The following is a 27,199-nucleotide window of genomic DNA, read 5'->3' as shown; positions in this document are numbered from 1 at the left end:
GCGCACTGACGGCGCATTGCGCACACAAGGGTGCGCCTCTGTCTGTTCCTGCAAAGCCGCTAATTCAGTCAGTAATAAAACGAGGAAGGAAAACAAGACATAAAACCGACAGGTACGATGTTAGATGTTTTTTTTTCATTGCAAAACTTGCTAGGGAGCAGAGAGGTGCGCACAGCTGGGCCTTGTGCCACCCCCACAGAGTGCCAGGAAGAGGATCTGCATTTGTCTGTTTTGTAACAACACCTTCTTCGCCTCCAAACAACAGTGAAACCACAAAATGCCTACGTTTCAGTGCAAAGGATTTGTAAGTTTTTTTTCTCCACTGCAATGTCTTTATCCCACACAATACATCTACTTAAACATAGTATTTAGGGTTTCTAATCTTAAGTATCACTAAAGAAATCACAAAGTGACGTTCTTGTACAAGAACTTTGTGATTTCTTTTGTTTTATTAATTTTTTCTTTTTTTTTACACATTTCCAAAACAAAAACACAACATGAAAACCATTAATTCATTTCGTACTTATCACTTCAGTGTTGAAAAATACACAAATATGAGCTGCCATCTGTAACAAAACAAGACATATTCTATAGATTGAAAAGGTGCAAGCAAGAGAAAATTTTGTCTATTAGCCTACCTGACTCCTTAACACCAGCTCTAAGAAAATATACATACCATATTAGAGGAGTTACCAGGTTGTTCCTGGCTTTTATTCAAATTATAAATTAGGCTGCAAGTGACTGAAAAACCATCTTTTCAAAGCCACAGTGAAGATGAACTTTATATTCTATTACACTGCAGTAGAACATTCTTTACACTTGTTAAAGCACTTTGTAACTTGTTTTTGAAAAGTGCTCTACAAATAAGGATTATTATTATATTATTAACAGAGAAATGTGTTTGAATCACGATTCAGAAAGGTAGGGTCAGTAGGCATACTAAACAAGTACCTATTTTAAGATTCTCCATCTGTCTGGGTTGACCTCAGATTCCCTGAACTGTGACCTGACCTAGTTCTTCTCACACTTCAAGAACAAAACAATATTTCCCCAAACTTTCCGTGCTGAAAACATCTTTAAATCCCCCATGTCAAATTCCTCTTTTTTCCGCACTTCATGGACGCACACACAAGCTTCTTTGTGAGGATAACAGCAGTAAAACAGCGTCCACTAGGGGGAGACACTCCATCACAGACACACTCCTGTCAGCCCGTCACCTGCTGTTGTTCCCGTGTTTTGGCGCCAGGGGGCGGCAGTGTGTGCATGGCCGGATCATCCAGCCAGTGGTGCACTTAACAGGGGACCACCTGGGATCCATAAAAGGGTTCCCATTGGGAAGATTGTTTTTCACGACATGTTGAATGATATAATGTAGCAGCTCCCAACCTGAGATAAGGACCGAGATAAATCAGAGGGGCCATGAACAGGATAGGAAAGGTGAAAAAACATATTTATATTATTATGGTTGTTTTTCAGATGTTCCTCTTATCTTTGCTTTATTTTTTTGAGAAAAAATATTCCCATGAAACAAGGAAATACCTCGGGACTGGTCACAAGCTGTAGACTTAATATGCAATGAGCGGTCAGGGGTCACAAGCCAAAATGGTTGGGAAACTGATAAAATGCACATGGTTGACTGTTTTATAATTACAGATAATTTAACAGTTCGTTTTTAAAGTTTAGGGCAGTCCACCTTTCTTTCTACCATTTCCTGAAATTATACAGACATTTTTTAAGAACGAAAGAAAGAAAGAAAAGACAAATTACTGACAACTTTATTGTAATTATCATGGTCACATAGATTATTTATACAGGGAATGTTATGCCCATAAATTGAGTGTGTTGGTCTGCCTCCCTTTCTACCACTTCCACTGATTATACAGATGTTTTTTTGTCCTAACTTGCTTGAAAAGAAAGAAAATGTTTGACAATTTTGTGGTTTGCTTTACAATGGCAGAGGGTATTTATACATCCTGCAGGAAATGTTATGTCCATGTACTAAGTGAGTTTTCTCAGGTTATACAGAATTTTCTTTAGTCTCAAATTGCTTGAAAAGAAAGAACATTCTTTAGGAAATGATATGCCTGTGTTCAGCACAAACAAATGCTGTAAAATGTGTTTGTGAAAATCTAAAATATCTGTGACATCAGCCTGATATTGTGTTGCTGGTCCTTTATGAACAAGTTTTTTTTTATTACATCCTTTATTATAAATTGTCTGACTGTATTATATACTGCATTGTACTGTCTCAGCTTGTTACAGCTCTACATTGACGCTTTGATGTTTACGCTGAGGGGATTTATTCAAAATTGTGTCAACTATAATTTAAAATAAAGTTCTGTTGTTTCCAGCTATATTTGGCTGCACACACACTAAAAACCACTGTGTCAAAATTGATCCAAAGATGCAAAACTGGGTTAACTTTAAACATGAACCACCCAAGCCAATGGGTTGTTTTTGGTGTTTTTTCTTATGACAGTTGGGTCATTTGAACAAACTAAAGGTATCATCGCAAACTGATTTACTCTGCTGTGGCTCTTTTTAAACTTACATGTTAATATTTTGTTACTGATTGTTAATAATACGTGTATCCTTTACATGTTTAAATGTCATATTCACATAATTTCGTAGCCCATCATGTACATCACTATCACAGTTTTAAGTCAGTCCAATACTGGGTTAATGTTGAAAAATATTCCTCTACATCAGCTTTCTTTTTCACATTTGTTATCAATGAACACTGAACAAAACAAGCAAAAAATAATGTTCTTTGTCAAGATTCACCTCATCTCTGGACTGTAATGAAAGCAGGCCTTGATATTTTGCGCATTCATGGCTGTGTAAAGCTTTAATTCTCCCTGCTGTCAGATTTACCTTCCTGTCTACAGTAGCTTCAGACAGCTGTGGCTGTATAGAGTCCTTTCAGATCAAGATTCCTCAGGACAAAATCTGAGGTCTGCGGTCTTGGATGCCCTTGACATGAAAAAGTTTGGGAATCCCTGCCGCAGCCTCGGCTTTAGCTGTTGTGTGGAGCTTTTTGAACACAGATATACATATATACCCTATCATACTCTCTCTCTCCCCTTCTTCCCTCTGCCTGATGTAGTGTGACAGTGTGTTCGCCCGCAGCACTCTTCTGGCGTGGAAACAATCAGCTTTGACAGAAAGGGGGTGGTGGTGGGGAGGACAGAGCGAGGCAGAGGAGTAGGGAGGGATGAAGGGAGTGGGAGGGGTGAGGGTGGGTGGAAGGGAGGCTGCGGCCCGAGGCCTGTGTATGATGAACTGGATAGAAAGACCTGTCGTCAGAAGAGAAACAACACAACACACAGATAGATAGATAGATAGATAGATAGATATAGGAGTATGAAATCATATTTAACGACTATTACGAAATATTTCCTTTTTTTGTGAACATTTGGTGAAAATCACAGCCTGAAATAATCAAAAATTAAGTACAATGTTAAAAAGATTTGTGAAAATAAGCTTTCTCGAAATGTGTGCCGTTTTGATACAGGCTTAAGCAAAAGGAGCTCTATCTTTTTAAAATGAACAACAAAAAATTCAGACACAGTTACTTTAAATGAATGTAGTCATTTATGGGCATTTTAACTCCCCATTCCCATTTCAAGGAATGGGGAGTTGTTATGTGTATAAATTGTGTGTTTTTTTGTTTTGTTTTTTAGATTTGCTCAAACTTTTTGGCTGTTCTTAATTCCTGTTCTATTGTGTAAATGTCACTACTGTGTGAGTTTGCATTAATACAATTATCAAGCTGGGATTTTGGCTAAAGCTCTCTCAAAAAAGAGATTTAGATCTCAAGAGGACCTGTTAAATTAAGTTAAAATAAAAAAAAAACGAAACAAATGTGTTAAGTATAATTCAAAGAGAAATGAGAACCTTCCCATATGAATTACACAGAAGGGAAATGTACCTGTTTAATTAAATTCCTAATTGTATTCAACTATTAATTATCATTTCACATTCTTTTGCTCACTCCTGCAGAGCCCAATTATTGACTTTAAATAAATCACAGTCTCATGAACAACAGATTTAGAAAATCAAATTGCTCTTGTACCCATTGTGCTCTAAATTGGATAATTTGACTTGACTTAAAGCCTAAATTGAAAACCACGGACAGATTAAACACTTTAAAAGACAAAAAACAGGTCAAAATGGGAAATTGTGTTATCTAAACATGTAATAATGTGTTGTAACAACCTGTTGACTGAAACAAAAAAACACACACCATTTAAGGCCTTCATGACCTGAGTGTCACCCACTTGACTCTCTTGGCTAATTCAGTTAAAGCAGTCAGGTCCATTATGAGGGCCCCTCTCAAGACACAGAAACGTGTCAATGTTTGATTCCAGGACTTGAAGCTCGCGTGTGTGTGTGTGTGTGTGCGTGTGTGAGGAGGAGGAGGGGTGTGCGCTGATGGTTCAGCTGCCTCGTCTGCTATAACCAGCTAATAAATATGAAAACAGCAGGTTAAAACTTTTTCATTCGTCCCGTGCCTGAAAGGATTATACCCATCTATAGAGTCCCGTGAAAAATCCCCCAAACCTCATAATGCCCAATGTTGTCCCATAAAACTGTGTTGGACAAAAGAGGGAGAAAGGGGGCTTTTTCACGCATAAGGGGTTTTCTCAAGAGCACATTGAGGGGAGCCCCGGCCGGGACCCGCCCATAGATTATCTGGCTGTCGGTGAAAGCACGGCTGGGAGCGGCAGGTGCGTGTGCCAGGCACGGGGGGTCGCGGGGGCCCGGTGACCATGCAAAGGGTGGTGAACTGTGGAGAATGCTACGCAGCTGCCAGGCAGGAATGTTTGCAGATTGTCACTTCCATTTAACTTGCTCTTTTTTCTTTTCTCTCCTCCCTTCCACCCCGACCCAGAGCCGGAGCTGGTCTCCCAGGTTTCCCTCCCACCTTCAAGCCAGCAGAGATAGGGCTAAACGGTGACACCCCGTCCACAAAAGCGACAAGAGGCCGGGGTCGTCCCCGCCTCTGCGCCGTGAAATTGTGGATTAAACTGATAAGCAACAAGAGCGGTACAGATCCCACATTTTTCAGGGAGTTTTATGGGACTTAATGAATGCCAAGCAACTCATAAGGCAGGGTTAACACACTCCTTAACTCCGTCTCCATTTAGTCCCCAGAGGCTTCTCTCATACAGGTTATTGGATTTCAGGTTTGTGAACATCAACATATGGTGGGCTGTAGATGAAGCTGAAGCTGTTTAATAATGCAACTCATGAATTTATCTCTGCAACTTTGCCAATAATTTAATCAAATAACACCAAGAATGCAAATTGTACGCCACCTAAATTCACAAACTAATCTTTTCTCATGTGGCCTCTTGTGGGAGCATCACATCTTATCTTAATTTTCATGCATTTAAGTCTGCGTATTATTACCAGAATTCATTCATCAAAGGAGATAGTTGTCCCCCATGCTGACCCACGTAGGCAGTGTCTATGCCTGGAAATGGCAGCTTTGCACCATACCTTGGTCTCTAATCTCTGCCGTCCAAACTGTGTCCCCTTCCAAACTATGGCCTAAGGCTATGTGTGGGTCCGCGACATAATCCCCCTCAAAACTCTGCAGTCTCTGTTATTCCACTGGGGTTTGGCGAAAGTGCTACACGTCAGAGTGGGACAATGCTGCTTTTTCACACCATCTTCAAGCAAAAAGGGATTAATGTCCCCACCATTATGAATAATGAGAATGAATAACAAACAGCCGGCTGTTTATCCCACATGATGAAATAAAGGAAAGAGTGTCCTTGTGCCTTTTATTGAATTGTGTTACTAGAGGTGACGCACAGCCAACAGATTGGGATGAAATCAGAGAGTTAAGTCACAATCTGATGCCAAAGTATTGGCACTGAATTTACCCCTTAATTATTATCTAAACATAGAAATTTAATGCTTGTATGTTTGTGTATGCAAAGAAGGCAAAAAAGAATTTATTCACAGCACAAAATAATCAATAATATATTCTCATGATAACAATTAGTGAAGGTGGCCACTAATGACACTGAGGTAATGTCCTCTGTATGTTTTAATTTGTCTTATTTTATTTCTTGTGAATTTGGAAGGAAGGGGTCACAGTCATTATATTATGTACAAATGGCGGGTACTTTAAAGACTTCATATGTTAAACCTTGAGTATTTTAAGCACTCAATTATTATTCCTGGCAGTGTGAAGAAGGTTTTGAGACACCATCTCGATGTGTTGGGAAATACGATTTACAGCAAGTATAAATTAACAGTTAACTTAATAAATATAAAAGGGAAATATACAAAAATCTTCTTTTTTCTTTGTTTTTATTTGAAAGTGTTGCAGGGCGCATTGGAGGAGTGGTGATCTTTGTGTTTTTAAAAATCCTGGGATAACAAGCATGCAAGCTTGACAAATATGAAACATATGAAAATAACTGAAATTTCCCATCTGCAATTGAGTGAGACTGTGTAACTTTTGAAAGAATAAATAACTTCTTCCTCTAACTAATGAAATGTTGAATTCATGAAAAATAAAACATTAACGTTTAATGGTTTTGCTGCTGCAGTCTCACTTGACCTGATATGACCGGTAGATTATGTTAGCTAATGTTAGCTAACTTTAAACAGATAGGCTAGTGCTTGGTTTTTGTATCTAGCTTTACTAAGTCAATTCACTGACTTTATGACTCTTATCCACTTAAACTATGTACACACATTATGTCTGTGAAAATTCTCAGTCATCCAGGTCATAGTTATCCAACGAATGTTCAAGTTAAGGGCATCCGGACTTAGCAGAAGCCTGAAGACGTTTCCTCTCATCTGAGGGGCTTCTTCAGTTCTGACTGACTGGTGGAGGGGCCAAAAGTTACATAGTCTCGCTTCATGTCTGCTCTGCCTAAATATTTCACTTCTTCCCATTTCTGCATAGACTTTTCCAACACACACTGGATTCTAACTCACTCACAGCTGCCAAAAATATGCAATGCAGCTACAAACAAGTCTAGTATCACGACATCGATACATGGGACCATGTGTGAGTGACATTGCTCTTAGCGTAACAAAATGGTGGTTAGTGTGACCAAATCAACACAAAACACACACAAATGAAAGTGAGAAATTAGAGAGAATCTGGGTCTCTGCTTAATGTGTCTCCCTTGTGTTGTGGCCTTAACATTCTTTCAAATGTTTACTTGGTTCTTTCCAACAAGCACTAGATTATAACTAAACAAACAATAACCAAAATGTACAATGCAGGAGCAAGAATTTGGCCCCATGAAAGTTATTAATGGCACAATACAAGAAATCAAAGACACAGTTTGACACTAAGTGTTGACAAAAGTGTCTCCTCTGTATCATGGCTTAACATTGCTCTTCCTTGCATCTTATCCTCATTTTGCTCACTATAACATTTACTGGATCATAACTGTGTCTACTGCTGCCAAAATGGACGCTGCTCCCAGCAACAAGAATAGCCTCATGACATCAGTTCATGTGACAAATATGTTAACAACATTGCTCTTAGTAGAAGAAAAAAAACCTAATTATTAATATGAGCAAATCAACAAAGTCAAAAAAAGTTCCAAGGTGTTGACAAAAACCTTCTTTGCATATTTTGCTCTATCTGCCCAGTATTTTCCAACACACACTGGGTCAAATCTCAGTACTGCCAACATGGATAATGGTTTGATAATGCAAATTAGAGTTCAATGCTTTTAGCAAAAAGAACGACGGTCATTGTGACGAAATCCCATGAAAAGAGAGGCATAAAGAACACTCCTAAGTGTTGACAGAATGTCCCATCTTCCTCTCCTTAAAGTGTCTCCTGTGTATCATGGTTTTAACATTTCTGCTTCTTCACATCTTCTCCTCCTTCTTGCTCAGTAGTTTCCAGCACACACTGGATCATAAACTCTGTATCCACAGCTGCCAAAACGGACAATGCAGCTCGGAACAAAAATATGAAAATGAAATATGAAACAGTGGTGTGATAAACTGGTAGATAATCATCTTTTCATTAAACTTTCATCCCCAGTCACTTAAATATTCAAGAGCCCAATTACAGAGCTTGTATCTCTCTCTCTCATTCTCCCTCACTCTCGCTTTTCTTCACAAGAGCAGTCAGGGAGAGAGGGGTGAGTGGCTTAAGGGGTTGAGTGAGAGCATCATTATGGAGCGGTCACACGGGGGGAGAAAGAGAGATGACCCCGTTGTCCCTCACCGAGGACAGGGAGCAGCGGGCCTGACGTGAGGCTGTCCAAATACTGGGATGAGGAGAGAAGGAATAGGGATGGAAAGGCAGTGGATAGACATGTGGAGTGTGCAGCCATGCAGGTCTGACGGATGGAGGGATGGTGGGAGACAGAGAAAGAGACAGAAACAGACAGACGAGCTGAGAGAGGAGTATAGATTTTCCAGGCAGATAGTGGAAAGATGTGTGCATCCTGATGAGTGCCACAAACAGGGCGCATGACTCTGTTGTCTGCCTGTTTCTATGTGTGTTGTGTGTGTGTGTGTGTGTGAGTTGTGTAGTGTGTGTAAGTGTGTGTCAGTGTATTAGCAGTCAGAGCACTGAAGCCCACGGGCGATTCCTGTGTGTGCTTGCGATAAAGGGAAAAAGGGAGGAAGTATAACGGGGGGAAGTGGGGCGTGGAGGAGGGGGTGAAAGGGTGGGTGAGAGGAGAGATGAGGAAGTTGGTTGGGGGGGTGGGGGAGTGTGGGTGTGTGTACGTAGGGAGAGAGAGAGAGAGAGAGAGAGAGAGAGAGAGAGAGAGACAGAAAAGAAGAGAGAGGAAAGAGCATCCAGCAGAGAAGGGAGCTTCCTCTGTGCTGTCAAAGCCTCTGGATCATGTCCCCATTGGTCTTTCACACACACACACACACACACACACACACACACACACACACACACACACACATGTTCCCTCACCCAATTGCTCTCTTCTCCCTCAAACCAACCCCTCTCCTCCCTACCTCCCTCTCATGAAAAGAGTGTCTTGGCAGGGTAATTAAGAATGGCCTCTAAACACAGGAGTATGGCAGGAACGCTCCAGATGAAAGTAAATGATTAAAATAATTACAGGCTGAGAGCTGACGAGCCGGAGTGTGGGGTGGCCGCCGGACATTTGTCGGTAATTAGATAATTAATCTGAATGCAAATGATGAGCCCTAACGAAGCAGTCAAGCTGAACCAGCGACAACTGCCGTGAGTGAAATGTGTGTGTGTGAGGGTGGGAGTAACAGAGGAGAGGAAAGAAGGGGGGAAAAAAAACACATGAATATGAGTGTAAAATATCCAACCTCCCAAAAATCAGCATGAACAGACTCAAAAGCAAAAAAGTCAGCAGAAGCAGCAGCAGCAGCAGCAGCGTTGTAAATCAATAACTGTTTCTGGCAGTGACAGCTCACAAAACACCCTCCTACTTCACTCTGTTTGTAACTTTCAGTTGTAGTGACAAGCAGACATGAATACCTTGTTAAAAATATACAAAGCCATCATGTGTTGTGCTCTGCAAAAAAAAAAAAAAAAAGTCTCCTCTCCCAGGGAGCTGAAATGCCAAATGAAGGGTATGAACATGAAATGGCACCTGAGGAAGAAAACAGAGCACGCTTTGCACACCCTAAAATGCGTGAGCAAATTGTGGATTTACTCGTTCGCTGCTGCACACTCAAACACACACACACACACACACACACACACACACACACACTCATTATCTCTCTATGTGTCTCTTTCTCAGACACACTCACAAATGCTATCAGCTCGTGTACGTGCTCTCAGCAGATGTACATAACCGGCTTCATAGCTCATTCAGAGATGTGTTTTTCCAAGGTTGGTATAACAGGTGAAGACAGCATCCTCTGCAGTGCTGTGGATTCCTTCTTTTAAATTTAAATAAAGATCTTCAGGGTTTATTTATCATGATTCCACCTAATGCTGTATTGCTGTGAAAGCTGTGGCAGGTCTGACTGTGTTTTAATCGGGCACTATAACAACAGCAATTATTTTAAGGGCTCAGGTAAAGAGCATCTTGGCTTATACAGTATCATGATAAGTGATTTACTGAATACTTCAACACCAGCAGGAACCAAGCGTCTCCCAAATCTTGTAGCAAGACAGACTTGACTCTTTGAATGGTAGCAAGAGAATAGAGAAGTGAGAAAGAGAATTTCCTCTCTCTAGAAGAGCAATTATGTTGCTCCTATAGGGCTGGGCATGGGTTGAAATGTTTAGTACTACTGTCGAGTATTATCAGATACCAAAACAATACTTTTTTGATAGCTTTCTTTGTGGAATATCTGTATTTTTTATTTCACAACAGAAGCCAAACTTGTCAAATGTAAAATGTTGTCTAAAACCAACTAGCCCTATATTTCTTTGTTAAATTAGTCTAAAGAAGAGTACAAATCCAAGCATTTGGTCTTTTCAACCAAAAGTAGTAGTGTATAATGTTTATAGTGTAATGTTTGGATTACACTATAACAGTGGTTCTCAAAGGGGGGTCCTTGAGGGGGTTCCAGAGGGGTCCCAGCAGAAAGGAGAATAATTTATTTTCACTATAATTCCATACAAATGTTACACAGTGACAGAACACTTACACTTTCTGTAATAAAACATCTAAAAGCCCAAATCCTATCAGACGGGCAATCCTGGGCCAAAATCTTTTAAAATGGGGTCCCGTAGTCTAATTTGTGCCATTTTAGGGATCCTTGACATGAGAAAGATTGGACCCACTGCATTATAACATCTTAAGAAACTCTACTCTTAAATACAAATCATGTATTTTTGTTTTGTAATGGTAAAATGTTGATGTGACCATTTTTGTTTTACGATTCATTTTGAATAATCAGTCAGTGAAACTACCGGAGTGGCAAGTCGGACCTGTAAGCAGGAATTTGGCTGGTTAGAAGAGAGTGCTCTGACCTATGCTGCTGGTTCTCGAAACTTTGCAAGCTGATTAAAGGAATAATCAACTTACAGTCAGTGTCGGGCCACTGCAAGTCTCCAAATCAGCTGATAGTGCTCCTTAACAAACATTTTCTGGGTCTCTTTAGGGATTAACATGATTCTCCTAAAGATGTCCTCAATTTGGTGTTTTGATAATCCTGGTGGAGAAGGCTGTCGGTCACGCTGGTTCAAAATCTGCCATATTCAGTCGGGTTGAATCTGGCGATTATGTGGGCCATAATAACACATGCTTCACATCATTTTCCATGTTCATGAAATGACTCAATGACCTCTTCTGGCCTTTATAGAAACATCTGCAATTGTGGTGTTTTTCTCGGTCAATTATTCAGATTTTTCTGTCTGTATCAGCTGTAAAAACATTTAAATGCTCAGTCATCTAAAGCCAAACAGATCATCAATCCATTCAGTTTATCTACGATAGAAGGCTGCACAGTTAGAGGCAGGCATGCAGGTTGATAACAGCCCCCCCCCTCCCCCCCTTGTTAGTACACATTATGCAACATATCCATTTACACCTTTAAAGGACGCTAGGGGATAAAACGCTTTACCTGTCCACCACTCTCATTAAATCCAGACAGATCGCCCGCTCATTCTGTCTGTCTCGTCATAATCACTGGGGACCAATGCTGTGTGTAGGATTGTTGTTAGCCAACATTATTACCTACATACCTAACCTTTTTAGGCCGTGCAGGTTAATATGATTAGCAACACATGCCATCAGCCTGCAAAAATTGCCGGTGCAGTCCCATTTTTATAGCTCTAAATAGTGTTTGCTGATTACATAATCTGATTTTTAACGGCAGCTGGTGTGTCATGGTGTAAACTTGGATATAACCTGAGATTTTGCTTAAATATCAAAACACACACACACACACAATGCTTTAACAAGATTGACCTTCCACTTAGATGGTAATATTGCTGAGCCCTGATTGAGCAGACATTTGGCTATTTGGGCCCCTTTTTACAAACACTGCGTGGAATTTTCAAATGAATGAACGCCATTTGTGCTATCATTCAAGCTGACATTATTAAAACTATCACTAACAAACACAGACAAAATCTCCAAATGTGCTGTCTTGGCTGAATAAAGGCTTTCTTTAAAACAGACAATATTGTGACTGAAAGAACCTCAAGTCATCTGGCTATTCTGGTGATATAATTAAAGTATTTATTTACATTTACAAGAAAGCAAAAATAAAAATGTATTTTCTTTTATGTTTAAGAAAGGACAGATGCAGAATGAACTTTATAGCCCAAGAACAACATCGATAGGTGCTGTTTTACAGTCTTATTCTGAACTTTTATTTCAATTAAATGTGGATGTAAAACATTATTTAATGGTAGTATCCTGGCTATAGATCTCTGAACTGCTGCCCATGTTTCTGATGTTTGTCACAGATTCAAATATTGTAAATGAAGAAAAACAAAATGTCACTTCCGCCTAGTAGTCAATTTCTTCCTGATCCAACCCCTTTATAGCTCTCAGATCCTACCATTACTGAAAATAATGTTTCAAAGTTTACAATCTACTCAGCTTCCACATGTAATTACATACATATTAATCTGTCACATATTTTCCTTCTATGCATCATGTGCACAAACAACAAGTTTGTGACCGAAAAGTCTATTAATAAAGTTCAAAATGCAGTTTTGCCATTCCAAGTTGGACCTTTAACATAACAAATATAAGGTATCTGATCACAGGAAACACAATCTGTTTGATTAAAAAACTGTTTCCATAATAACCAAAACAAAGAACATGCTTTAGGTTTTACTTGTCTAACTAACATACTGGTTATTTTGAAACTCACATGTGACTATACTATGCCATTACACCACCACATAATGACCTGAACAACCATATTAAGAGCATTCAAATGAACAGCCAAACATAGGAAACTCCAAAGAAACAAAGTACACAATATATAGAGCTGGGAATATACAAAAAACACACAGGTAAGTGTTGTGCTCGCAGAGTCAGTGTTTTGCAGCATGTCAGTGATGAAAAAATAACATGCTATAAGCGATTCCTTCAGTCTTTCAGTCACAATATTCACTCCACGACCAGCTCAAACACCTCTGCCTCCTCAAACTCAGCGTTCATCTTGGCAGCCATTGCGTCCAGCTCTGTGGCGTCAATGTGCTGGACCTTCTTCCTCCTCCTCTTCTCTTTCACGACAGCCACACCAGGGATGTTTAGGTCCGGCTCGGGGAAAGCTGGACCGCGCTCTTCCGCCTCAAGCAAAGATGTGAATGAGTTCAGACCAGACAAGGATACAGCAGACAAATCCAGTCCTGTCTTGGATTGCTCGACTCTCCGGAACACCTCGGGGGTCTTCAGCTTCTCGAAGCCGAAAAAGGTCTCTCGCGAGTCGGACTTGTCGCTCAGCCGGCTGTAGGACCGGCGCACTTTCTGCGACCACACCGCGTCCTCTGGGTCCGCTGCCGGCTGCTGAGGATTAGTAGGGGGCGGCGGTGAGGAGGGGAGGATCGGTGAGGGCATAGCGGCCTTCTTCTTCTTGGCCGAGGAGGAGCCACCGGGGCCCGGGACATGACCCGGGGTGGAGACCTTAAGCTTATTCTTCTGGTTGCCTTCAGACACCGCCCGCTTCGGCGTGTTCTCCTTGTTGTGCGCCGACGGTGCGACTGTTTTTCTGGGTGCAATTTTCCTCACAGTGATGGAGCGTTTAACAGCGACCGAGGGCCGCGCCATTTTGTTGTCAGTCTTTACGTTAGCCTGAGGAGGAGAACTCAACCGTGCTGACCGTCTTCGCTGCGAGCCGTTAAGGTTATTAGACTCCGCCATGATGTTTTGAAGCTTCCCGTCGTTCATGCTGACCGTATCCAGGCGAAACAACCCGTTCTCACCCGGGTTTACTTTACAATCGGCAGATTAGACTCACAACAACAGCAGCAGTCCGTTCAAATTGCCCGCCCGCGTCGCGTAGAAATCACCACAGCGGCGTTTTCCGGTGACGACAACAGTCTGCGCCACTTATCTCAACTTTTGCTGTGTAATCTGCACAGTCAAGGCTACGAGACGTCTGCTATTTCAGATTATTATATAAATCTTTCAGCTCATACCTGTTATACACAAAATGGAATATTTAATCGGGATACAGGGACCTGATTTCGTCCTCGTCGCCGCAGATAACATTGCAGCCAGCAGCATCATTCAGATGAAACATGGTATGACAACGCGTTAGCTTAGCGTTAGCCATTCAGCCGGTTGATTTTAACTTGACCTGCTAACCGACCTGTTTTCATAGTTATTTTTCACATTAAAACCGGCTTGTGCTACTGATAAATAATGTTTGAAGTATTTTCATCTGACGGTATATTGATGTGTAGTGTTTAACCTCCCCTGTTACAACAATTTAACCACATATTTTGAATGTTAACGTTACTTAAGCTAGCAAAGCTAAACGTAGCTACGATAAATTAAAGTAGCGGAAACATCTTTCTCATTCTGTTTTTGAATAGTTTGGAAAATCTTCTCTATATAACCGCTAACGGCATGTATTACATCATTGTCACGTACTGCTTTGAGTTAATCAGAACTATTCTACGTTTTTGAAAGTCAAACTAAAGCTAGCAAGGTTAGCATAAGCTGCTCAGGCAGGCGTCTGACAGTGAAAGTGAAACTGATCTAACGTTGCTCACTCACGTTCACTTGAATCATTTCTGAACACAATGATAATAAACTGTCTGTTTTTCAGACTATGACAAGATGTTCAAACTAAGTGAGAAGATTTTGATGCTGTGTGTCGGAGAAGCGGGAGACACTGTACAGTTTGCAGAGTACATCCAGAAGAATGTTCAGCTCTACAAAATGAGGAACGGTAAGGACCTCTAAGATGATTATCGTGTTGTTTAACTCTAATTTTTTTCTCCCAGAAGTCTCCAGTTAACTCAAAACTGTTAAGTCATTGACAGTGATCTCATATTTGAAAGTAAACTGTATTTGCTGAAGAAGCACATACCTAAAACTTTGTGTATCTGGTGACATTTTTTGCGCTTCTTATTTCATTAGGTTACGAACTCAGTCCTGCAGCAGCAGCAAACTTCACACGAAAGAATCTTGCAGACTACCTTCGGAGCAGGGTAACTATCATGATACACACAAATACTAATCCATTTACATCAATCAACACAGTATGCAAGATAATTGATGTTATACTTATCAACATTTAAGTGGCCTGTTAAACTAGAGGAGCTCTAAGCTGTCTGTCTAGTTTTACCAAGAGAAATGTCCTGGAAATGTCTGACTGGCAAACCAGCACTATGGGCAGCTCAAGCCATGAGTTGACAAATACAGATCAGTGTCTTATAAAGACACACTTAAACACCCTCTAGACACTAGTATTCGGCTAGTTCATGTTCACAAACTATAAAAATGTAGCTCTATTGTTTTGTGTGGTTCATACCCCTACTCAGTAATGTTACATTTTGGCTTATGAAATAAACAGTGGCTTTAAAACGAGTAAACATCAAAGCTTGCATAGCCAAAGCATAAAGAGACCTGAAGTGTAGGGAGCTTTTTATGCTTTTAGTGTACATTATTTGACTCAACCATTATAAATGTGTTCAGTTTTTATTTGTGTGTTTGTTTTGAAATTGTTGTTTGAAGTCATTTGTCCCTGTTGGCACTGGTCTTTTATTTTCATAATATTAAAGGGCCCTCAGCTTCCCATAAAGCAGTGGTAGTAACCTTTATTTTTTGAGAATTGCTTTCTCATGCCTGCAGGAAATGGTGTCAGTTTTAGTGAACGGTTTGATGAGAGATGTGACTATAATAATCAAAATAATTGTTTGAGTTGAGGGGCACATTTTCATTTTATATAACGTAAAAGACATGTACAGAGTGTTTTTGTGGGCCAACTTTGTAAAGTGTTCTCCACTCGGGGTCCTCACAGCAGCTATCCAATAACATTATAGAGTTTCTGATTAAGAAAATTAACTCTTTGGTGTACAGTACAAGGATGTCCCGATCGCGATTTATTTAATATTGTGTGTCTGCCAATTAGGATTCCCAATATGATGTATTTTCCTACATAATAAAAAATGTTTATCAACAAACTATTATAATCATATTTACATGTATGTGCTCCTTCTCCATTCAGCATGGGACCAAAATATTGTCAGAGCTTTCTAAAATCTTGAAACAGATTTATTTGAAAATTTGATGCATTGTAAACAGCTTTTAAAACACTGATCGCGCTCATGTTTTTGTATAATGTGCTGCACAAGCGGCCACAGATCAACCCACCCACTGGGATTTCTGTTTTTAATTGCTACAATTACTGTACTAAATGGTCAAATATGATTGTGTGAAACTGAACAAGTAAGACGATACAGCCTTGTGTTGTCTCTAAATCTAAATTCAATTTGCAAAGGCGCATCATTGGTGTAATTTTGTGTTGCCATGTATTCTCTGACTTGCTCCATCTTTTTATGCTTCTAGTGTACTTTTATTTTTCACTGTGTGCTTAAACAAAAGACTTTCAACACTAGTATCTTTGGATGTTTTTCAGTAGCTAATTAATCCCCCCATACCAGTGGTCACCCCTCTGAATTAAGCATATTCATCTTGGCGTAATGAGTGAACATACCTATAAATATTTTAATTTCTATTTTAACTTAATTACATTCCTCTGTTAGCATTTGCAATCTCATTTAGCTTTAGGGAACCAATGATATAATCACAAATTAATTCCCATAAGTTCAAGTAATACTCACTTCAAGTGGCAGGGACAGTAACCATATGTGGTGGGTTTACTCATTCATGTCAAAAATGTGTTTTAATTGCTTCTTGGAATTATTTATTTCTTGGCTAAAACAGTATATTAACACGTGACATTGCTGTAGTGTGGTATTATAGATGTAGTATTACTCTAAAACTGAGGTGGGAATTAAGTCTCACTTGTAATTATACCTGTGTTTGTGGCATTAGCAGCTGATGTAAGCTTATGCGTTTTGACAGAGCCAGGTACATTTGTCAGCTTGTTGTGAATGATGACGGGGGTTTCTCCCATGAGACTTCATGACAACAGCTGAGCCTGCAGGACTGTCCCCCACACTACCTGCACAGTTGCTCTCGGCATATTATCAAAATACTGTGGTTTTGACCTTCAATACCAAAATTTCACCTCAAGCAAACCATGAACAGTGCAGAGATTTTCCTCATTACGTGTTTAAGCTTGGATTTACAACCAGGCAAGTTAACCAGCTAATTTATTGTCTAATTTATTGTTTTAGTTGGCTAGCTTTTTTTATGCTGAACACCTCTTGAAAAGTCATTGCCGTTATTATGTGAGTCCTTGAGGCCTTGCAGAGACCTGAGAGCCCCACAGAAGCAAAATACATGTTTATACCTTTTTATATACAGTCTATGGTTTATACCAGGCAGTACAGTGGAAGGTACACAAGAAGAACTAGATTTGGGTGCATTTATACAGTATAACACATCAAGCTTGGAGACTTGCTCTCTGAGTTAAGTACTTGTTTAGGCATTTTATAAGTTTTAAGCAACTAATTTAAAAAAAATGTGTCATTAGTATGCAGCATACGCTGTTCAGAACGAGTGGTGAAAAGTTTGGAAGATGGGCGCACTGGATATTCTTTGTAGCTTTAAGAGTTGTGCTTGGACTTGCATACAATTAGGTCTACAAGACTACGGTTTCCAACTGAGAAAAGCGTGAGTAGCTGATTTTTCCTCATTTGGACCTTTTGAAGTTAACATAAGGATTCACATTTAGAAATGATTAGATTTGCTGTTCTTGTCTTTCTGCGATATCTCGCGATATGCTCCACAGCCCTCACACATTTCCATCCGGCTTGTAGCCTACAGCTCGCTAAGCTATGTTTTTAGCATTTGATAGCACTGTCGCTATGCGTCACGCTGTGCAATGCCTTCTCAGGAGCTTGTAGAGTCCCATTGAAATAGAGTGGCTTAGATTGTTGTAAGGATTACAATTAATAATACAACTAATATATGTTCACTCATAAGGACAAGACTATAATATTAAGTTGAATGCAAGTCAGAGTGGTAGAATCGTCAGTGTGCAGTAGTTTGTTTTTTGATTTTTCATAGACTTATCCTGCTATCTACCAGCACATGATTGTTGTTGCTGTGCTCGGGGAATTTCCTATTTCATGTTAATTTTTAGATTCAGTTTTCAATTAATTTCAAGAACCCCTCACCACGTCATTCTTTCTCCTTTTCATGCGATCATAGTTCCCCGCAGCCAAAGATTACGTCCTCAAATAGCTTGACCAGCAGTCCACAATCCAAAGATATTCAATTTGATATCACAGAAGGACCAGAAAAGCAGCAAATCATCACATTTGAGAAGCTAGAAGAAGATATTTTTTGCTTAAAAATGGATTCAAACCATAAATCTATAATCCATTAGTTACCAATAAATGTTCTCTTTATAGACTGATCAGTCAATCGGCTAATTATTTCCACCCTATATATTTTACATTTGTTTTAACTTGTAGTACACGGTGGCGTATGTGTTTTTGAACATAACGCTCGCTGCTAAAGTCAGTTCTGATTCTCGTATCCGTGCATCGTGTCTCTTGCACTAATTTGTTAAGAGTAGTGCAGCCGCTGCCTGTCACAATAGCAGAAGGGTGAAAATAATTACAAAAAACAATTAGTGTGGCAGGGAAGGGAATGTGGGACACATCGAACGGGGGATAGGGGTAGAGCAGGAGGATGAGGAGGAGTTGGGGGGGTCCCAGGGGGGAACCACCAGGCCCAGTAGACAACACTCCACAGACTGGAGTGTGAGAACGAGTAGGAGTCAGCATACACACAGATACAATATGCATGCACACAGCGGGGCCTATAGGATCAGGATCGTTTTATTCTGTCAAGGTTGTACATGTTGTGGAGGATAACATTTATATTCATGTCTTGCCATAAGCTGCGAGTGTATCGTTATTTTTGTGCCTCACGGTTATGAATTTGGTTTTATGAGTGCTGGATTTACTAATGCTGCGTTCTCAGGAGTGCTCAGAAAACTGAAGCAGTAGCAGTTTCTCCTCTGCATCCCACACCTTCCTCCAGCTATGCTCTTCATCAGCCTCCAGAGTACATGGACATTTGCAAATTATGTTGTATAAACAGGTTTTTTTTTTTTTATGGTGTTTTTCCCCAGAACATCTCGAGTATGTAGAATATGTAATGTGTGTTGTCCATTTGAATGTGCTAAAGTCTTAAATTGTTCAACTACTACTTTTAAACAATTATGGAGGAGATGGAAGCATTTTGAGTCTATTTGGGTCCTGTAATTCTCTTTGAAGAAGTGTCAAAAGTGTAAGTGTTAACCCATTTAGTACAATTACTCTATTACTACTTTATGGCTGCGATCAATGGTTTTAATAATCGATCAGTCTACATTTTAATCTACCTAGTGTCATTTTTGAAATAAATCTAAATTCCACGCCTTTTTTAAGTCTGTGTTTTGTCTGACCGAAGACTTAAAACCCCAAAGAGAACAGAGAAAAGCAGCAAATACTCACACTTGAGAATCTGGAATCTGTGAATTTTGGTTTTAAAAAATTACTGGAACAGAAAATAGGTCATCAAAATAGTTTGAGATACATTTTCTGCCAATTGATTCGGCTAATCATTTCAGCGCTACACAACTTTAATAATCCTGATCATTCCAGATAGTGGTTTAACAGTTGTGCAGTTAGGGGTTAGGGTCCACAACTTCTAAAAGCAAAACTTTTCCATATGCAGCATAGACTAATTTTGACACCAAAAGCTGTTTTGTTTTGAGAGAGAGATTAAGCCCATTTGTTGACTAAAACAAAATGTAATGTAGATTTGTTGAAAAACTGCCTGTAGTCCAAGACTCTGCTCAGTACTTGTCTGGGGAACTGGCTGCATATGTTGGAAATTATTTTTAATTAATCTGATTAAATCATTGCAGATTAAAGTTAAGCCCAGACAGAAAGGCAAGATAATGATCTGCTTTTGTATATCATATCTCTCTCTCTCTTTTTTTCCCCCTACCATCCTTAAATCAGCTTCTGAACCCCCCCCCCCCTCAAAAAAAATCATCATGTGATCCCACTGGCATGTCCAGACCCTTAGGTTAAAATCCACTGGCTGATAAATTAATCAGTGGTATATTGTTAATTCTGATTCCTGCAGGATAAATTACAGACGAGTCCTTTAGTCTGAAAGATGTCATACTCCAGTGGCTGTAGACCTCCGGGAGGTGTAGTTAGCTAAAGTCAGCAGAGCATGTCGGCGCAGAGTAAGCGAAACCCTGTTCGCATACGACTTTGTACTAGCACCGCCGTCCAGAAAAACAACTCTGCTAACCTCTGGAGTACTGCATTCACTCAAGCTTTAGAGAGGAGACAAAGAAAAAAAAAAACTAGCGGTAAGCATAATCACCTGAGGCCTCGACTCTGCTGCATGCATATCAGTAATGATACACATGAAATTCACCACAAAGCAAAACAACAACTGCAAAGTTTAAGGGGCATTGAAACACAGCATCTGCTCTGCTTCTATTTGCTTTAGCTTCCTGTCTAATGGACTGTAATATTAGCAAAAATTGTGTATTGAAGATAAATATAGATAAAGTTGATATTTAATGGGTGTGGTAGTCAAAAAGGTTTAGCAGGATTTGTACGTGTAGGAAGCAGAAACATGAGGTTAAATTGATACAGCCAAACTCTAGGCAGGCAGATGGTTTATAAATATCATATTTGATTTTTGGGGGGGAGACTGTAGAAGCCTTAAAGTCGTCAGTTTTTGTATATACGTGGAAGTTTGCTCTGCAGTATAGTGAAGTCAAATCTTGTCTGTCTATAAAGTTTGAGCTGGTTTCAGGTGGCCACAGCAACAGTTAGCCTCTGTGCTGTGGTGATCTACAGCTGGTCCCATATGGGTTTGTAAGATATTTTTTAGCACGGGCACACAATGGGCACAAATAATTACTGGCGCCATATTGCACACAGCTCCCCTGCTCCTGCACAGATGAACAATTAATACAGCAGATTGAGGAGAAATGCCAATAAAGAGAACATGCCCCGGGGCAGGGTGCAAAAATAGGGGGAGGGAGGGAGGTGGTGGGAGGAAGGAAAGGAAGCAGGGAGTGCTGGAACGTGGAAGAAGAGAATTTGGGGATGAGTTTGTGATGATTTTGAGCAGTCTGACCTTAATTTGTCACAACTGTAGCTGTTTTTGCTCTGAATCCTTCACTGCTGAAATCTTAAAGGAATAGTGCGACATTTTGGGAAACACGCATATTCTCTTTCTTTTTTTTTTTTTTTTTGTCAAGAGTTCAATGAGAGGATCGATAACCACTCTCATGTCTGTACACTAACTATGAAGCTGCAGCCGGTTAGCTTAGCTTAGCACAAAGAGTGGAAACGGGGAAACAGCTAGCCTGACTCTTTCCAATGGTAACAAAACCTACCAGCACTTCTAAAGCTCAGCGAAAAACACGAGTTAAATCGAGTAGTCAATTGAGAGAAAGATCATATGCAACTAGTTTGATTATTAATTCAGTTTTCAAGCAAAGATGTCAAACATTTGATGGTTCCAGCTCCTTAAATGTGAGAATTTGCTGCTTTTCTTAGTCTTAAAATTATAGTAAATTTAAAAATGTCACTTGGGCTGTAGGAAAAGGTAACTGGCATGTTTCAGACTGGAAGTGGTTAATCGAGAAAATAATTGGCAGATTAATCATTATTTTTGGTGCACTGGCTTCCATTTTACCGTACAGACACAAGAGTGGCATCGATCTTGTCGTTTAACTCTAAGCAAGAATTGAAATAAGTATATTTTTCAAAATGTCAAATATTCCTAGTGGAGATGGTTTGTGTGTGCTAAAGGCAATGGTAGCAATGTACAGGTGAAGCTGGCACAACGGTCGCCTTGTTTGGCTGAGAGCACGAGTCGCAGTGGGGGGATAAAACATGAAAAAATGTGTGTGTGTGTTGATTGCATGTGAACCTGAGTGTGAGTTCAGGTGGCTGGGTTAACAAGGTGCCTGGTTCTCTCCAAGGTGACATGAGATGGGAAGGTTATTTTGATGCCAAGTCCATATTATTGTTACATTGTAACCAGTGAGACAGGTGTCTGGTGGGTGGGGTGACGCCACTGGGGCGTTCGCAGGCCCACGGAGGAGTTAAAGCGCAAACACACACATAATGCATCCTGAGATTCACGCCCATTGTGCACACTCACAAACATGCTTTGTCTTTCTCACATGTGTGTGTATGCATTTTAAAAACCATCGTTAACACACAGACTAAAGCCTACTCCACAGGGAGCATAATGATCATCATTGCCCTTGTGGCAAACGTAGTGCTAACACACAAGTCACAGAAATAAGCAGGTCGGCTGAGAGAGAAATTGAAATGAGAGGGCAGGTGTGTGGATCACAACTCGCCTGGCGTCATGTGAATTATATTTGCCTCGCTGCACGACAGAGAATGCAATATTATATTTTCTTGTTGCATTTTAATCAAAAACACTGCACTGCTTCTACCTCCACACGGATTTAGGCCATAAGTTGTTTTGAAATCCCCAAAATTGTCTGGCTTTAAAGGGATTTTTTTTAAATGGGGGAACAGTGGCTCGCAACAACGAAGAGAGAAAATTAGTGTTTTGGAGGAAGAGAAGGGAGAATAGGCTGGAAGCGTAAAAGATGTAATTTAAAAAAAGGGGGGGGGGGGGGGGGGGAAGGGGCAAGAGAAACGACTTTAGAAGTTTTTAATGAGCCCTGGCGCTACTCCAGGGCACAGGGTGAAAGCGGGGAGGGGAGGGGAGGAGTGAGGGAGTTAAAGAAGGGATGAAGAGGGAGGAAGCGAGGGAGGGAGCAACAGGGGTGCTGACTCCCAGCAGATGTCACACTGCCAGTGACACCCTGATCCCCACACACACACACGTACACAAACACACTCGCCTCCTCTGTCCTGTGACGCCCTTTCACCTTTCCTCTGCCTCCATCACTCTCCAGCAGCTACCCCTCCCTGTTCTCCCTCTCTCTCTCTCACCGCTGTTTACTCTGTGTTAATGTTGCCGCCGCGTGCGTCGCTCCACATCTCTGCCAAGTTCAACCATCAACGTCCAATAATTAGGAGCAGTTTATCTGGAATAAATTGAGAATAAGAATTTGTACTTTTCAAGTGGTAAGATGACTTTGCTCTTGTGAAATGACTTTTGACCTTATGAGATAAGGTTCACTATTGTAATCATACATATACTGATGGCAATGTTGGCACCTCTAATTAGAGAGAGGAAATAACTGTTCTATTTCAGAGATCATCCCGCCTGACAATTAAACTACTCTTAGCACAAGTCCAGTCTGCAAGGCTGGGTGAGTCTAGATTTCTTCAGATTCTGCGGCTAGTAAAGGTGCACTTCACCAATTGGTATTGTTTCATGCAGAATACCAGTTAAAACAGCTGGATAATGTCTTCTGTGGTTCTGGAGTAGCTTGCCAAAGCCTGAAAAAATAACCAGAGCTGCAACTAATTTTTCATTGTCAATGAATCTGTCGATTAATCGATTAGTTGTTTGGTCCATATGGGGCGCCGGTTCGAAACCTGCTCGGACCAGAGTTGCGGAGCGTGGACTAGTAGCTGGAGAGATGCCAGTTCACCTCCTGAGCAAGCCCCTGAACCCTTAACTGAGGCACCGCATCTCTCCGTGTGTTGCTATGGTTCCTGTGCATGTGTGTGACTTTCGGACCTGTGTGTAAAAATACTAACATAATAACAGAGTGAGGATCCCTCGTGGGATTAAATATATCATCTTCTTCTAAAATACAAGAAAAATGGGGAAAAATTTATCAGTGTTTCCCAAAGCCCAAGATTTGAGCACTATTTGAATGTCTTGTTTTGTCCACAACCCAAATATATTCAGTTTACGGTGATTGAGGAGTAAAGAAAATAGAAAAACATCTCTTTTAAGAAGCTGGAATCAGATAATTTTTACTTTTTTTTAATATTAAAAAATGACTCAGCCCAATTATTCAATTATCAAAGTATTTGGCAATTAATCGTTCCAAAAATAAGCTCCAAAAATAACTAGGCTTTAGCAGGGATACAGACCAAGACCAGCCGTGCGTTTGAACAGGCGTGTTTGTTTAAGATAACCGGTGAGACAATAAAATATGATCCAAGTCTAGTTGGAGTAATGGATTGATCGATTTGGATTCTTCTATTCCATTATTACAGCATATTACTGGAGTAGGCCTTTAAGAAAAACATTGTATTTCACTCTGGAGTTAGGACTTGTTACTTAACATGGAAGAAGGTCCTTTCCTGCCCGAAACCATGGTTGTACTTGTTGCTGACCAATAGGCAGAAAAAAAAGTTTTATGTACAGGAATGGTGGCGTTTTGAACGATTTGTCGAGAGTTAGTACCAGTTGCCGCTGTAGAGGCTAAAAGGCTGTTCTGTGTGTTCGCTGAGAACCTCTCAAAGAACATCATGTCTGTTGGTGCTCCATGGTGTGCTGATGGCTGTTTTAGAATACCATGATGCTCGTATGTGTTCCTGTTTTGTAAATTACACCTCAAACACACACCCACCAAATGATGGCAAACATTTCTCAAAGGGCATTTTGCTAGCTTTTTCCTCACATGTATTGGTTGAATGCAACACAGTGTTCAATGACTTACTGAAAGCATTGCATTTAATGACCAATGCCTTGAAAAGAAGACCTCCAAATATACCAAAAAGCAAATAATGAGTTTAAAAATAAAAAAGAGGCTATTTGGATAACAGCTGAAACCAATAGTAGGCTAATGTGTTTTTCAAAGCTGTTAATAAGCAATGCTTTGTTTTTATCTGCATTTTTCAATTGGTTCCGATCAAAAAAGTGATCATAAGCCCATTCCTGGTGATTTAACAAACGGTGTCCAACAGTAACATTGAATTAAATTAGGCAAGGCAAGTGTATTGTACAGCACATTTCAATACCAAGACAATTCACTGTGCATAACAAAATAATAAGTGTGCATCCCAGGCTAACACCTTGTAGAAACCCTTCTTCCCTTATTCTATCTGAATATTAATCCTCCCTCCCTCCTCTGTATCCAGACTCCATATCATGTGAACCTGCTGCTGGCGGGCTACGATGACACAGACGGCCCGGGTCTCTACTACATGGACTACCTGTCTTCCCTGGCCAAGGCCCCCTTTGCTGCACACGGCTATGGAGCCTACCTCACTCTCTCCATTCTTGACCGGCACTACAGACCTGGTCAGTGCAGAGAAATGCCTCGTGCATGGTTTTTTTTTTTTTTACTGTTCCTGACCGAGAAATACAGAAAATGATCCGAGGCTGTAGAGCTTTCAGAGGTTATGGAGTTGATTTACACTTGGGTCACAGTACAGACTCATGTCACTGTCAGAGGTTCTGTTAAATTAAATGATCACAGTAGAAACAATTTTAATGTTAATTCTGTTGTGGGCTGCAGTAAAAATATCCCTGATAAATCTGATGTACAAGCATACAATTTTTTTGTTAGCAGTTTGAGTTTTGTTAGCTCTTCTTGTTCTTCTTCTTCACATGCCATCATGCTCCCCATGAGCACTTTCTCCCCAATACCACACTGAATTTCTAAATAAAAATGTTTTCCCTCTTAATTTTAATGTAATTTACGTCTCTGTCGTTACCTTTTTTCTGTCATTTAGCATTCTCATTTGTCTCCTGTTTTTCTGTTCTAGATCTGACCCGAGATGAGGCAGTGGATCTGTTGAGGAAGTGCATCGAGGAAGTGAGTACAGGAAGTTTTGCGTATCCCTTTTTGTATGATTAAGAATAACAAGCATCTTATTTGAATTCTTTGCTATGTTGCGCAGGCTCTCAGATAGCAACTTAGCTCTGCAAACATTTCTCAGTGTGCTTAGTGGCACAGTGCTGGATTTACTCTTTTTACTGGGATTCCAAATAAAAACTAAGATGTGAGCAGCACAAAAGCACTATTTAAGCGTAATGTGTGTTAATAAAACTGTACTGAACAAAAGTTTTCATGTAGGCTCCACTGGAAGAAAGCAGCAGTGTTTTATTTGAGTCATTGATGTTATAGAAAATTGACCAATCATTACAAATACTGTTAATAAGCTCACAACATATAAACAGTTGGAGATTTTTGTGATTTTTAAACGTCTGTCTGTGACGATTCCGCTTGACCATACAAGCCAGTGGGGGGAAAAAATGTACTCAGAGCTTTAAGAGAGGGGTGGCTGTGACTCGGGAGCTAGAGCGGGTTGCCCGTTAATCAGAAGGTCGGTGGTTCAATCCCCGGCTCCTCCAGGCTGCGTGTCGAAGTGTCCTTGGGCAAGATACTGAACCCCGAATGGCCCCTGGTGGCTGTTCCACCAGTGAATGTGAGTGAATGGTGAATGCAGATGTAGCGTAAAAGCGCTTTGAGTGGTAGAAAAGACTAGAAAGGCGCTATACAAATACGGAGCATTTACATTAAAAAAAAAAAAAAGACAGAGTGCTGGGGTGTCTCGAAGTCGTTGTGGATTGATGCATTTTGATAAAAGGAAGCGTATCTGTTTCATGAGTCAGGCAAGTAATGGGACTCAAAAACCACTTTAGCCTTAATAGTCCGTATCCTACTTTACTTGCTCTGCTTTGTTTTCCGTTTTTGTTCACTTTTTTTGATTGCACATAAATATTTCTGCTATTTGTGCCTTGATCTTAATATTTCTTCCTCTGTCTTCTCTCGTTCTCTCTCTTCCAGCTGAACAAGCGCTTCATCATGAACCTTCCCTCCTTCAGCGTTCGTTTGATTGACAAGACGGGCATCCATGACCTGGAGAAGCTCACCTCTAGCGCCAAGTGACCGCTCACTGCTTAACTATCAACCCTCACGCCCTCGTTTCGCTTTCTTTTTTTTTTTTTGTACCGTTGACCTCCTTGCTCTTTCTGTTCCAATAAAAAGTGACACACAGTTGAGATACAAGCTCTTTGTCCCTGTGGTGCTTTCTCATTGCTCTCTAGTCTACTCATCTGCACATAGAAAGAGAACAGCCTTCTGGCTGTGTACTTTTGCACTTGGACTCAGTGAGTGTGCATGTGGGTAATGTACACTTGCTCATGCTTGTACACGTGTAATAAAACACGCATGCACATATGGTGGTTAAAAACAGGAAAATTTGTTACGTACTACATAGAAATATTGGTAGTATTTACTGTACAGTTATTTTCTATAAAAAAATACAGCTCAC

The 27,199-nt window shown here is 40.4% G+C and overlaps 2 protein-coding genes across 2 annotated transcripts; one reads left to right on the top strand and one right to left on the bottom strand.

Annotated features, from left to right (window-relative positions):
- Positions 1-12,114: 12,114 nt before the first annotated feature.
- Positions 12,115-14,032, bottom strand: cdca5 (cell division cycle associated 5). Its single transcript, XM_046058211.1, has one exon. The coding sequence runs from the start codon at positions 13,800-13,802 to the stop codon at positions 13,023-13,025; it is 780 nt and encodes a 259-aa protein (XP_045914167.1). The 5' UTR covers positions 13,803-14,032; the 3' UTR covers positions 12,115-13,022.
- psmb2 (proteasome 20S subunit beta 2) lies at positions 13,583-26,934 on the top strand. Its single transcript, XM_046058212.1, has 6 exons — positions 13,583-14,158; positions 14,689-14,811; positions 15,003-15,073; positions 25,058-25,220; positions 25,688-25,737; positions 26,713-26,934. Exons 1-6 carry the CDS (start codon positions 14,068-14,070, stop codon positions 26,812-26,814), a joined length of 600 nt encoding a protein of 199 aa, XP_045914168.1. The 5' UTR covers positions 13,583-14,067; the 3' UTR covers positions 26,815-26,934.
- The last annotated feature ends 265 nt before the right edge of the window (positions 26,935-27,199 follow it).

The sequence above is a fragment of the Micropterus dolomieu genome, linkage group LG09, assembly GCF_021292245.1.
Source record: "Micropterus dolomieu isolate WLL.071019.BEF.003 ecotype Adirondacks linkage group LG09, ASM2129224v1, whole genome shotgun sequence".
In the NCBI taxonomy this organism is placed as follows: domain Eukaryota; kingdom Metazoa; phylum Chordata; class Actinopteri; order Centrarchiformes; family Centrarchidae; genus Micropterus; species Micropterus dolomieu.
This window is presented reverse-complemented; position numbering and strand designations above follow the sequence as displayed.